This window comes from Ostrea edulis, chromosome 6 (assembly GCF_947568905.1).
Source record: "Ostrea edulis chromosome 6, xbOstEdul1.1, whole genome shotgun sequence".
NCBI classification, from domain to species: Eukaryota; Metazoa; Mollusca; class Bivalvia; order Ostreida; family Ostreidae; genus Ostrea; species Ostrea edulis.
In genome coordinates, this window is record NC_079169.1 from 58,360,004 (window position 1) to 58,373,891 (window position 13,888).

Genomic DNA, 13,888 nt, shown 5'->3' on the forward strand with positions numbered 1-13,888 from the left:
AATTTGATATAAGAAAATTGTAATTTTATGATATTAAAAATGATTCAAATAAATGTTCCTAATTAGAACCAGGATCATGAAAATATATCAACCTTTAAAGTCATAATTGATATATACATTGTGCTGAAATTATGTACCTTTCAAACCATTTACAACTTTACAAATTACAAAGTCACGGTCAATATGACCATGGGCAAAAAGTTACAAAAAGAAATTTTATGAAAGTAGGACAAAATGTCACAGGACAAAAAGTCACAGTTTTATAAGAAAATAAAACCAAAAGTCACAATTAGAATTTTATGATAGTAGAACAAAATGTCACAGGACAAGACGTCACAATTTATAAGAAAATGAAAATCTATTGACTTTTGATAGTGATATTGATAGTGATATTTGAAAACATATCTGTTTTATTTATATTTTCTTTGATATTTTGATAATAATTAAAGATTAAATTGTTATTCCTTTTATCATATTTATTGTACAATATCATTTTTATTTTTAAAAAGAGAGATTTCTTATGTAGATAAAATAAAAATAAGCTTGATGATCATTTGGTTTAGTATACTACATATTAATGATTGGCAAAACAAAATCTGATGACAGAATTATGGTTGGCTTCCTTTCACTCCAGAAGAAGAAAAAGTCGCCAGACGTTAGTTTTGTTGTCTTATGGTTTTTATTGGGAATAAGAAAGATGGCACGATCCCTCATGCCTGCTGGTTTCTATACTCGACCCTGCTATATGTACATGTATATAGAGTCTAGTTGGTTAAATTTTAACACAAAAAGAATTATCTCGTAATAGGAAAGTCTTCCACTTTTGTACAAAAACACTCAAAGTAAACCTCCAAGTTGTATACAGTAGATGTGTGGTTGTTCGCATATCGGAGATAATTTGAATTCAGATAATCAGAAAATATATTTGAAAAAAAGAGAGTGAGAGAAGAAACATACTATGCAAATTAAATAAATGAATAATAAAACAATGTTGAATATGTGCCTACGTATTGTTCGTAAATTGGGCGAGTGGTATTTGTACTTATGATTACGAAGGTTGGTCACGGTAGAATAACCTGGTGTTATTTTATTTACAGGTAATTGTTTACACCTGCACGTTAATCCAAGTTTAAGGCGTCTAGCTGTGCCTTGTTCACACCTGTTATCATGTGATTAAAATATAAAAGATGACTTAGGAATTGTTATGGAGATAACACTATTGTAAATATGCTTTGAATGAAAAGCCATTGTTTTCAAGTTGTTTATTCGTTATTAGATATCTTAGACATAATTCAGAAATCTTATGCATTAAAATATCAATTTTGGAGTTGGATAATACAAGTTAATTTGTATCTTTCAAGTTATGATGTGCATACGAAACAGAAAACTGAGAAGGGGGTTTATTATCACTATGGATTTAAAACCAGTAGGGCACCGCTTCGAGTTAAATACCACGCATGCGCAGAAGCCGGTGATCCGAGTCGTTCTTTTCCCTATATATTCTATTAAGAGCGACCCTGGTCACCAGCGACAGCCACCACGGTTACACCGGTAAAAGTCATTAAGTAAAGGATATCACTCGAGCATTGATTCACGATGGAAAAACCGTGTCCATAACAGCAACAACTTAGTCATATCTCATTAGCGGATTTAAGGGGAGGGGCGCAGCTTCCCCCCCCCCCTCTTTAAAATTTTCAAATTGAAGGTAAATCGTGGTCTCTTGTTTAGAAAAATGTAAACGACAATAGAAGCACTAATCTCTTCCACTCTCGGAGAAATAAATGACAAAATCTAGACATGTGTATGCTCAATTGTCTGTGTATAAACAGATCCGGTAAACATGATAACAATCTTGGCACTTGGAAATAAATGTTTCGTAATGAGACACCCTTTTTCTTCTGCTCGCTCACCACCCTGCCCTGTATGAAGGATAGTGATACGATCAGTAGGGCTAGACGATTTCCTTGTATGGAAGTAAAGATGAAAAACTCTCAGTCGCTAAAAAGATAAAACGATTAAGCAACATGTCTTAAAAGAAGTTCAAAAATGGCAGGTGAACAGGCGAAATTTACCGTGAACAAACTGACCATTTCGATGCATGTCTGTCCTTTTGCGTTAGATGTGGATTGCACAGCTGAACAAACCTCTTCCAAAAATGTATTCAAAAGGAAACTTAAAACTCCATGTATTCATATATCCTCGGAGGTGTGTGAAAATGCGGTCATCTGATTGGTCTTTTGCTATTATCCTTCTTGACTTTCATCTGGGACAACACCCATACACTGAAGAGTGACTCATAACATTTAAATTGGTAGATTCCACGAAATAACGTATAGTTCATTCCGCGAAAAAGCTGGATAATGTGGTATTTTTAATAACAGTTCACGTTTTATTCAAGGACGAGTATACACACAGCGGACTTTTATTTCGCTATGGATAGTTCTACATGAGAGTTCTAGAAAACATACTGTTAGGTAAGTTGTTAAGCATGTAGTTATATTTAAGAATAGTAACGGCATCGATATTTACTTGGATTCATTTCCGCTTTGCATGTTGCACCTCTTTTGTCGACCAAAATTCATCCCGGGGGGATCCGGGTTAGAAGAAACCCTCAGAATCCCTTGCTTGTCTTTAGGGGCGACTAAACGGTGCGGTCCTTGGGATGAGACCGCAAAAACCGAGGCCCCGTATCACAGCAGGTGTGGCAAGATAAAAATCAAAGGCCGTAAGCGCCGATCATAAGCTTAAATTTTGCAGCCCTTCACCGGCAATGGTGACATCTCCATATTAGTGAAAAATTCTCGAAAGGGACGTTAAACAACATAAAAATTCCGTAATCTATGTGATATGCATTTGGTTCCGCTAAGTCAATTTTTTTCAAAATGTATTGTTCTACTCACTTAAGGTAATTCCACCTTTCTAGAATTATAGGTTCAATCTTATATTTGATTGTTGATTCTTCAAATGATATATCTTAGCAACAAATAAAAATGTTAAAATAAGTATGTTGCGGTATTAATATAATTTTTATCAATTAGCACTATATACATGTTACCAACGTCAGAAAATTGCAATTTTCCTTAAACAGCATTATCAAAATTTCGCAAAAACTAAGCATAGGTCAAAATTTGTGGCACTTCACCTACATCTGGTGACGACTAATAGGAGAGAACAATTCTCGACATGACGTAAAACAAACAACCAATCTTTATTACGGTCATTTCCCATACTACCTTATTTCAAGAAATGGAATGTGTTTAAGAATTTACACAAAATATATTATGATGACCACTTAAGGCTTGAAATCAAAAAGAAATATCTTGAAGTATCGATCATTGTTCTTACTAATTATAAAGAAACATTTCGTGGATACTATTTCCAAGTTCTTACATCGATTTGCACATTTTGATGAACAACACAACCCATGAATCTTACGGTGTGATGAGCGCGGGAATACATGTATGTAAACGTGTATATATTGGCGGAAACACAAATGGTCTAATGTCCTTTTTTAAAAGAAAGATATATGTTATCAATGGAAAAATAAAAGTGACGTAGTACCAGTATATTTTTGTCCTATTGAATGTTCTCGGTCTTTACTATCAGTGTTGAAAACAACTCATTGTATAAAGCGTGAATTAGATAGTTGAGTTTGATTCTAGAAGGATCTTTACGCAAAATATGCAATTTTCTCCGAATACGGCTTTATACAAATGTAGTTACCCTCGGTAGGACATTTGACACGATTTTCTCTGAATACGGTATCTTTACTTATAGTTACCCTCAGCAGACCTTAGCCACGATTTTCTCTGAACACGGTATCTTTACACACATTGTACTATTGTTGCTATTCTTTCAGTGTGATTGGTCACTGAAAACAAAAATAAAACCTGTTTCACTGAAACCTTTGAGAGGCCTCGCCCAAACATCAAGCGAAGTGTCATGGTGTTATTGAAACGAGAGCAGTTACCTTAAGCAGGAAATTTGATACGACTTTCTCAGGTATGTGATATATGTCCCCCTTCAAAGAAGAGGGGCATATTGCTTTGCACCTGTCGGTCGGTCGGTAGACCACATGTTGTCCACTCAATATCTTGAGAACCATTCACTTGATTGTAATGATATTACATACGTGGGTTGGTTATGAGTAGAAGAGGACCCCTATTGATTTTTAGGTCAAGGGTCAATCTACTCTGGACATAGGAATATACTGTTCACTTAATATCTTGAGAACCCTTTGCTTGACAGACATCAAACTTTGTACACTGGTACATCCCAAGGAGTAGATGACCCCTATTGATTTTGAGCTCACATGATCAAGGGTCAAATTGGACATAGGAATATACTGACCACTCAATGTCTAGAGAACCCTTTCCTTAACAGACATCAAACTTGGTACACTGGGACATCTTCAGGAGAAGATGACCCTTATTGATTTTAGGTCACATGGTCAAGGGTCAAACTGGACAGAGTAATATACTGTCTGCCCAATATCTTGAGAACCCTTTGCTTGACAGACATCAAACTTGGTACACTTGTACATCTTTTAGAGGAGATGACCCCTATTGATTTTGAGGTCACATGGTCAAATTGGACATAGGAATATACTGTTCGCTCAATATCTTGAGAACCTTTTGCTTGACAGACATCAAACTTGGTACACTGGTACACCATCAGGAGAAGAGGACCCCTATTGATTTTGAGTTCACATGCTCAAAGGTCAGTGGTTCAACTGGACATAGTAATATATTGTCTCCTATATTTTAAGAATTATTTACTTGATTGATACCAAACTTGGTACACTGGTACAGCATAATGAGTAGATGACCCCTATTGATTTTAGGTGACATGGTCAATCCACTCCTGACATAGGAAGATGTTGTTTGCTCAATATTTTGAATTGGTGATACTATTATTAATTAAATGATGCATGTGTATAACCCTTAACAATTTTGCACCATGGGGGGCATTTATGTTTTACAAACATCTCTTGTTACAAGAATGTGATTTTACAGAACAATTGAACGCTTTTATAATACAGGTATTTATATAAACAAAATGATCTGTAATTTTACCCGTTTATGTATTTTCAGCTTTGATATCATTAAAGGGTGCCCCATGTCAAGGATCACAACCACATTGACACACAATAGATCGTTTCCCTGATTTTCGAAAAGAGTAGGCTCACTGAGGGCTTTCAGAGAAACTCAATGGCTGAAATATTGCCCCAAAAAAACCCGTAAAACATTGGCATAAAATCGTAATTAATCAATATATTTTGTATACCGGTATACATTCTTTACGGCAAGACCTTTCATGTGATACAATGTTGTGTGAACTTGATCTGAAAGTTTGACCTACTTTTAAGAAAGACAATCTGACCTATTCAATATGTTCTGAACTATTGAAGGCAGATCTTTCATATATCGTGTATATATTTATTATGGCAAAACCTTTCACTTCATGTCATGTTCTTTTACCTTGTAGCCTTGAACTCGGAGTTTGACTTAATTTTAAGTATAGCCGGAACTATTTCATGAAGGGCTTTCATATTTTGGTCACCTGAGTGAATTCATGTGACCTATTGCAATACGGGACTTTCGAGATACGGATCCACTCTGACTTTTATCGCGCGTTGAACGTAATTTGTAGGGCATGCTACTTCCGGATTACAATAACAACTAAGTAAACAAGCATGGAATAATTCAATTTGCTGTAAAATGCCTGCATTCAATTACTATTTTTGAAAGAATGGAATCACTATAACCATTCATAGGAAAATGCATTTAATTGAATTGTGTGAGTTGGCGAGGGAAGTAAATCTAAGGAGTATCTTTAGGATATTGGTAAAACTTCACGCCTTGCATCCAATGATACGCGTCTAAATGACATTTTCCCTTCCATCTAATTTACACCCAGGTACTAAGCACCAATAGTGACTTGAATCGTCATCGTAGGACTGCGCATAGCTCTTTACGGACCGTCTGCTAGCGCAACACCATTTGCATCGTTGTAAACTTTGCCCTACAATTGGTTATTATCACGTGACGGTGGTCTATAAAAGTCAAATATAATCGGTCGTTCCGGCACATCCCGAAAGTTCCGTATCGGTTGTCGTGTGTTAACAATTGAACATTTTAAACTTCTTTTTGATAAATACTATTCCAATTCTGTTCAAATTTGGTATGAAGCATCCTTTGGGCAAGGGGGGCATAAATTTCAGGACTCTTGTACTCTTGGGGTCTTAGGGATGTGGCACAAAATGCTTTAAATTGACCAATTTTCAAAAATCTTCTTCTCTAGAACTGCACATGTTTAAGATAACCTAAATGCATAGCGATGAAGAACCGGAAGGCCTATACCAAAATTGTAAATTTCATGATCCCCGGGTTGGGGGTTCTGATCCCAGGGCGGGGCCAAACTTAGTGTATAGTGTTTATGTATAAACCATTTAATTAACATCTTTAGTGCTATTGGTTGATTTTATATTGTTTAACGTCCCACTCGAGAATGTTTCACTCATATGGAGACGTCACCATGACCGGTGAAGGGCTGCAAAATTTAGGCCTATGCTCGGAGCTTACGGCCTTTGGGCAAGGAGGGATCTTTATCGTACCACACCTGCTTTGACGGGACCTCGGTTTTTGCGGTCTCATCCGAAGGACCGCCCCATTTAGTCGCCTCTTATGACAAGCAAGGGGTACTGAGGACCTATTCTAACCCGGATCCCCACGGGATTAGTGCTATTGATACTAAATTTCCTTCTAAATATCCATTTAGTTTCAATTTAGTATCAATAGCAATTTAGTGCTATTGCTACTAAATTGAAACTAAAAGGATGTTTAGAAGGAGTACATGTAGGTAGTCCGTTACCAAAATTGTAAATTGCATGATCCTAGGGGTAACGGTTTGGTTTCAGGGTGGTGTCAAAATTATGATAATGATTTGTCGGACGTATTTAAGTTTGATGACACTGTATAAAATCTAAATGCATAGTCAGGAAAAGCAGAAAAGGATGTACAAAAAATGGTGAATTTTACACCCCAATGTTTGACTCTAGGATGGGTCCAAATTATTCATATCTTTTAATGTTAATAGTAAATACACATATTATAGTATGTAAAGTCTTTCATCAGTGTGTGTGCACGTTTGAGGGCATTGAAGTTTTAAGAACACATCTTGTTTTATACTGTTGCTGAACATTCGAATTTAGCTTAGATATTCAGAGCAGGATTTTTTCTTCTAGATTTTATAGCCCTTGAGAGTAGTGATATTTTTTCACTAGTACTCAGGTGACCAATAAGGCCTGTGGGCCTCTTGTTTGTATATATATTCTTTATGGTAACTTGGATATTGATCTTCCTTTAAAAACCTCATCTAAGACTATTCAATATCTCCTGAACTATTTAAGGTAAGGTTTTCATATCTTTATATAGATTATTTTTAGCAGGACCTTGTTATACTTTAGGGTGTGACCTTGACCTGGATATTAAACCTATTTGTAGTAAAACTCTTACCAATTTGATCTTGAACTATTTAAGATTGAACTTTCATGGTTTGTATTTATATTTCTTATGGCAAGGTGTTTCGTATCATGTCATGATCTATGACCTTGTGACGTTGGTCTTATCCAGAACAGCAATATTATGTCAGTCATATTGGTGTTGAGGCATCTCTGTGAATTCATTTTCAGTTATATTGTGATCCTTTGGGGCTAGGTTGGCGCCGCAATTGTGGGTCAAACATTTTCATGCGAATAGACTGATATAAAAAATCTTTTGAAAATCACAACAGCTGCACCGGCAGAACCAGGGTGACTCATGTTAGTGATGCCGCCCATAGATATCTTGGAATTTGGGGGTGTGTGTACGAAACCAAAAATTATATCAACCCATGCATCCATTTTTTGGGTATCAAGTGTCTTTAACTATTGATGCATATGTTTATATCTCAACAGATTCAATAGACAAGAGCTTGTTCTGCGTATGGTCAGTTTTTAAATCGAGGCAAGCTACTGACAAACAAGTTGATGGTACAGGGGTTTCAACAGTCTCGTTTAAAGTAAGCATTTCGCAAATTCTATGGTCGTTATAACGATCTAGTTTGCCAATACAACCTATCATTGGGTCAAATACTGTCTGACGTGTTTCATACCAATTGTTAGACTATTCGTGGCACACTGATTTTGACTACGGATAACTCCGTTTACCTGATTAAGATAAAGGGCTCACGGCGGGTGTGACCGGTCGACAGGGAATGCTTACTCCTCCTAGACACCTGATCCAACCTCTGGTATGTCCAGGGGTCTGTGTTTGCCCAACTATCTTTTTGGCATTGCTTGTGGGATTTATGAGATTGACCACTGTTCGTTATCTTCACCTTTCGTATGACTGGAAGTTGGTACGAACACATTTGCTTTATTATAAGTGATCCTTTGTTCTGTATATATATTTCCTTCTGCCAAATTAGACAGTTTTTGAAAGATAATATATAATTGCCCTTGTACTTTTGAAAAAAGGGGTTCTTTCTGGCAATTCTTGCCATCTCAGTTCCATGTCCATTGCAGTTGTTTGGCCCTGATAAGACAATTCCTCTTGTATGTGTTCAACAGGAATACCATCAATGTCATGTTCTCTGTCAAACAGAAAACCTTGAAGTATGGTAGGGTTCATTGTGGATTTGTCCAATACTTCGACCTTTTGGCAACTTCAAACAGAAGAGCGCCAGACTATGACAATTTAACAGACTTCTGTTCCTAATGTTACTTTGTATGCGAAACTTTCGTCAAAGATTTGACAACATGGACGATGTCAAGTCAAGCGGATGTCCAGCAAGACGAACATCGAGAGAGTACAAAAATTTAGACTTAACAAGAGAGGCCTCACCGGTTGGCCTATAAACTCCAGTAGATCTCAATCACCAGGACTCATTTTCCCACCCCAGTTGGTTGTAACCCACGGCAGACTGGTTGTCCCCATTTAGTCACCTCTTACAAACAGGCAAGGGGGTACCGAGAACTTTTTTTCACTTCTGGATCCCTACGGGGATATGTTTAAGTAACCAGGTCAACTCAATTAAAGATGTGAGTTTTCAGTTCCAACAGAGCTTTAATGAATGTTTGGAGATGTTTAGACAAAAGTGTACTGGTGAAATACGTTAGAAATGATTTTATATGAATTCTTGAGGCGTCTGTGTAAAACTACTGATTACACTAAAACGTGCGCAGAAAAAGTTGCAATATAAATACATGGTTTCTACAACGGATAGTTCTGAGTTTTGAAATTGTTCCGAGATAGTTACAGACCTTTCTGTTTTACACCTAGGTCAAAAATACACACAAATGCAGGTTAATTTGTTTTAGTATATTAGTTGCTCGTGCTTATAAAAAGCATAATATATGCCAAACAATGCTAATTGATATATCTATGATGCAATATTGTGTCTTTTAGATTATTGGCATTACCCCCTGGGAAAAAATGAATGACACAATCACAGAATTAGGACCATCTTCATTCAGTAGAAACAGCATGCTCCACAAAGCAATTGAAGAGAATCGTGGTGATATCGTACGAATATGGTTTAATGTGGGACCAGCCACCGTCGTCAATGCTCCAAACATATGGCTACAAACACCACTTCATTACTCAGCTATGAAATTCAACACCCCTCTGCTTGAAATGTTGCTTGCGATACCGATAGCCAATCCCAAACTCCAGGATATAAATGGATTCAATGTTCTTCACTGTTACATTTACAATATCTTGACTCTCCCGCACGACGACTGGCGAAGAATAATAGAAATTCTTTTAAATATGGGCATTGATGTGAACCAGAGGACGAAGTATGGATACACGGTTCTGCACCTGGCTTGTAGATATCGCACGTCCCCAAGCGTTTTAAGGTATTTGTTGGAATCGTGTCATAGGGTTGATAAGTTGATTGTCAACAATGATGGCGAAAATTTTCTGCACACATTTGTCCAAAGTCTCAATAACGGTATAGCCAGGTCGGAACACTTCAAAGAGAAATTCTCTCTTCTCGAAGATATCGTCAATAAAAAAATACCAAACTTATCTTTGGATATACTGAAATCATTGCTGCAACAGCAAAATGATAATGGTGCGACACCATTTCATCTTATTATCAGTCATTTTGATAAATATCGAAAAGTAAACGCCGTTGACATTTTAAGGAAGATGACCAGTTTTGCAGACTGTGCAACAAAACCGGATAACCTGGGAAATCACCCAATTCATATTGCAATCGCTTGCACACCAAAGGCAACGTCTCCTGACCTGTTGAAAATGCTCGTAAAAACAGGCAACAGAGGAGATTCTAAAAATGTTTTTCAGCAAACGGCTGCACATTTGGTGAGAACAAACGAAGGAAATCTTTCCTCTGAAAAAATTAAATCTCTTCGTAGTTTAAAAAAAATAGCAAAGGTTGTCTTCAACTCCCAAGACAAATGGCTTTCAACTCCATTGATGAATATCAGTGATTGTGATCCCGATTGCTACTATACACTAAATGAAATATCAGATAGTTTCCCAAACGTCAATGCGAGAGATGAGTTTGGTGCGTCTGCTCTTCATTATGCTGCATATCACGACGAAGAAAAGTTCTCAAATTGGCTAATTGAAAAAAGTGCGAAAACAGACATCAAGGATAAATTGGGAGACACTCCATTAGACACCGCAAGGAGACATTTAAATTTTACAACAGAAAAAATAATTTTGAAAAGTGAAGAATCAGAAGTTCTCTACAATATTGATCAGGATTTTATCAACGATGTCCTAGGACTTCGGCGCATGAAACCCATTCATATGAATGCAGATGAATTTGTAGATAGACTTCTTCAGCAGAAGTATAGACAAGCTCTGGTGTCCGACGAAGACAAATTAATCATAGATACTATCCACTCTTTCGTCAAACTACTCTGCAGCAAAGTTGAAGAATACGATTCAAGATTTCGAATTGCATTGCTACAATCTGGCAGTACATCTGAGGGAACAAAAGTAGGTCCGCCAGATGAATTTGATTTCCTGCTCTGCCTAGACGCCTTCAGTGAAATAACGGAGATTGTTATGAGAAAACGTGCTGGAAATGACCAGAATGCTGCTTTAAAGTTGAAAGTCGCTGAAAATCACAGATTTTTAGAGTATTTTGACGAAGAAGGTGTGTTTACAACTCCAACTGTTTTCATGCATTTACACAAATATCTGACAAAAGCAATGTACGATACATCTGTCTGGGAGAATTTGAAATTTAGAAATTTGAGTTACGTTTTTGAAATGCCTTTACTGAAGAAGGAAATGGATACGACAGTCTTTATGTCACATTTGATATGGATGGGATGTCGACACAAACAACTTCGAATCAAACTCGACATGGTTCCCGTCATTAGAAATAAAGCGTGGTGGCCCATAGATCCCTGGTCTTTACCACTGATGTCACGTGAGATCCATGATGCCGGATGTCTTCTAATGCTTGATACTAAAGACGATCTCGAAAGATTTACGTCTGATTCCATGAAGGAGACAATCGTGGGCAGCATTAATCATATGCAGCCTCTTGTAACCGACCTGTCTGTCTCCACAGCACCGGCCGAAATCTGTCTGATGCGATCACTTCCAGTAGTAGTCCGCGAGAGCTATGCCTTAGCTAAGTTACTTACAAAGTTTTGTCAGGAAGATGACTTAACAAGCTACATGCTTAAAAACTGTGTCTTTTATGTGTTGAGGGATCTAGGTTGGAATGCTAAAAATCCAGACGTTTTCAAAACCAGTTTGAGTGTACGAGAGATAACAATTTTAGTTTTGAAGAAACTGTTAACGTTCAACAAGACTCGCTGTCTACCAAGGTTTTTTCTCCCTGATATCAACATATTTCTTGAAGACGATGGAAATATTGAACAAAAATCAAGAAGACAATTAGTAAATTTTCTGTTGAGAATACTAGGAGTTGATGTTTCCCTCGATACCTTTGTCTACGAAAGTGATGACAATGATGTTAGTGAAGATAGTAGTAACAGTAGTGATGATGGCAGTGACGACAGTGATGTCGATTAGAAAAAACCTCCCCGCAGATAAAATTGAACGCTTATGACTAGACATTTTGACAGTTGCTTCTACAGAAAATGGAAACCACAAATATTCATATTTAGTGATCGGTCATCCAAAAAATTTCTTTGTTAATCACTATTCTGATTCCACGCACAAGTACTCTAGTTGAAATAAAAATATACTGGAGTTCCTCATTGACAATATCTTTGTGGTCGTTGATGATTAGGTTTTCCAACAGTCTTTTGGAATTATCATGGCACAAGTTGTGTCCCTTTGTTAGCTGACTTGTTTTTATATTCATATGAAGCAGAATTTATTTTAAAAAATAAATTTATTTTTAAAAACTTCTACGTGAGAAGACATTTGCTGTAGACGTCAATTCGACATTTAGATATATCGACGATATTTTATCTATTAACAATAATAATTTTCATTCATAATTCGAGATAAAAGACAACATAGTTTTCTACATCTGCTTATTTTTTTATATTTTTTTTTAGATATTTTATTGAACATATATGCTAACAGCAAACTAACAATTCAACTTTATGACAAACGGGATGATTTTAGCTTCTCCATCATCAACTTTCCATATTTTTGTAGCAATATTCCATTATCACCTGCATATGTATCTCAACTGATTCAATACACTTCGTCTGCGTATGATCAGTTTTAAAATCGAGGCAGGCTACTGACAAACAAGGTGATGATGCAGGGGTTTCAATAGTCTCGTTTAAAGTCAGCATTTCGCAAATTCTATGGTCGTTTTAGATAATTATCTAGTTTGCCGCTAGAACCTATTATTGGGTCAAATGCTGTCTGACGTGTTTCATACCAATTGTTAGGCCGTTGTTGGCACACTGATTTTGACTGCGGATAACTCCGTTTACCTGATCATAATATAGGGCTCATGGCAGGTATTACCGGGCGATAGGGGATGCTTAATCCCCCAAGGCACCTGATCCCACCTCTGGTATATCCTGAGGTCCGTGTTTGCCCAATCTCTATTTTGTATTGCTCGTAGGAGATATTAGATTGATCACTGTTCGTTGCCTTTAAAGCTGACATGAATTAATAAATATAGTATAATTCTATATGTCCGCCATATTTCTCTGCTAATCCGCCATATTAGTTGGAATTTCTATTGTTATATGTTTCGGGGTTCGCATGGTATATAAGGGGACGAGCTTTGCTACGCTTCACTTCATATCAGTGTCTTCGATTTACCTGTGCGGGTAGTTTCGACAGGTAACACGTACATCTCCGATACTAATTTATAAGACATCAAGAAGAAATGAAATCACGTTTTGGAACACCACGCAGTGCTCAAAATTATAATAAACATATCGTACAGTAGTAAATCATTCTAAATATATATATTTGGATATATATATATAGAATGCCTTTTCTTTACGTGAACGTGCGTACATTGCAGTAAATATGTCAAAACTATACAAAAATGCGGAGAAATATTTCATCTTTTATCTATTGATAAAATGGAATAAGCAAAGAGTATACAATCTATACCATTCACAATTACTTCAAGTAAAAGGCAAAGACATAAATACTACTGTACTTATAAAAATGGCATGTATGCTCGCCATGAAAACGCATCGAATGCGGACGACTATTTACCTGGGCCTACTCGTAATATCTGTAAAGGACCGCAGATGTACGTGTACACTTGTCGAAAATACTCTAAGTAGTAGTAAAACTCCCTTTATTTGCATAATCCATGAAACAAAACGATAAACTCCATTTGCATTTCCAACAGTAAACAATATTGTCCATTGTACAGACTGCGACACACTTAGCCCGTGCCGATC

The 13,888-nt window shown here is 36.7% G+C and overlaps 1 protein-coding gene across 3 annotated transcripts; it reads left to right on the plus strand.

Moving 5' to 3' along the window:
• The first annotated feature begins 1,961 nt into the window (after positions 1–1,961).
• On the plus strand, positions 1,962–12,263 carry LOC125683749 (uncharacterized). Of its 3 annotated transcripts, XM_056140262.1 has the most exons (4): positions 1,962–2,474; positions 3,860–4,002; positions 4,646–4,719; positions 9,450–12,263. In XM_056140262.1, the coding sequence occupies exon 4, from the start codon at positions 9,477–9,479 to the stop codon at positions 12,066–12,068; it is 2,592 nt and encodes an 863-aa protein (XP_055996237.1). In that variant the 5' UTR covers positions 1,962–2,474; positions 3,860–4,002; positions 4,646–4,719; positions 9,450–9,476; the 3' UTR covers positions 12,069–12,263. The 3 variants fall into 3 exon arrangements, with proteins under 3 accessions (XP_055996237.1, XP_055996236.1, XP_055996238.1); XM_056140261.1 differs by lacking the exon at positions 4,646–4,719; XM_056140263.1 differs by lacking the exons at positions 3,860–4,002; positions 4,646–4,719.
• Positions 12,264–13,888: the final 1,625 nt, after the last annotated feature.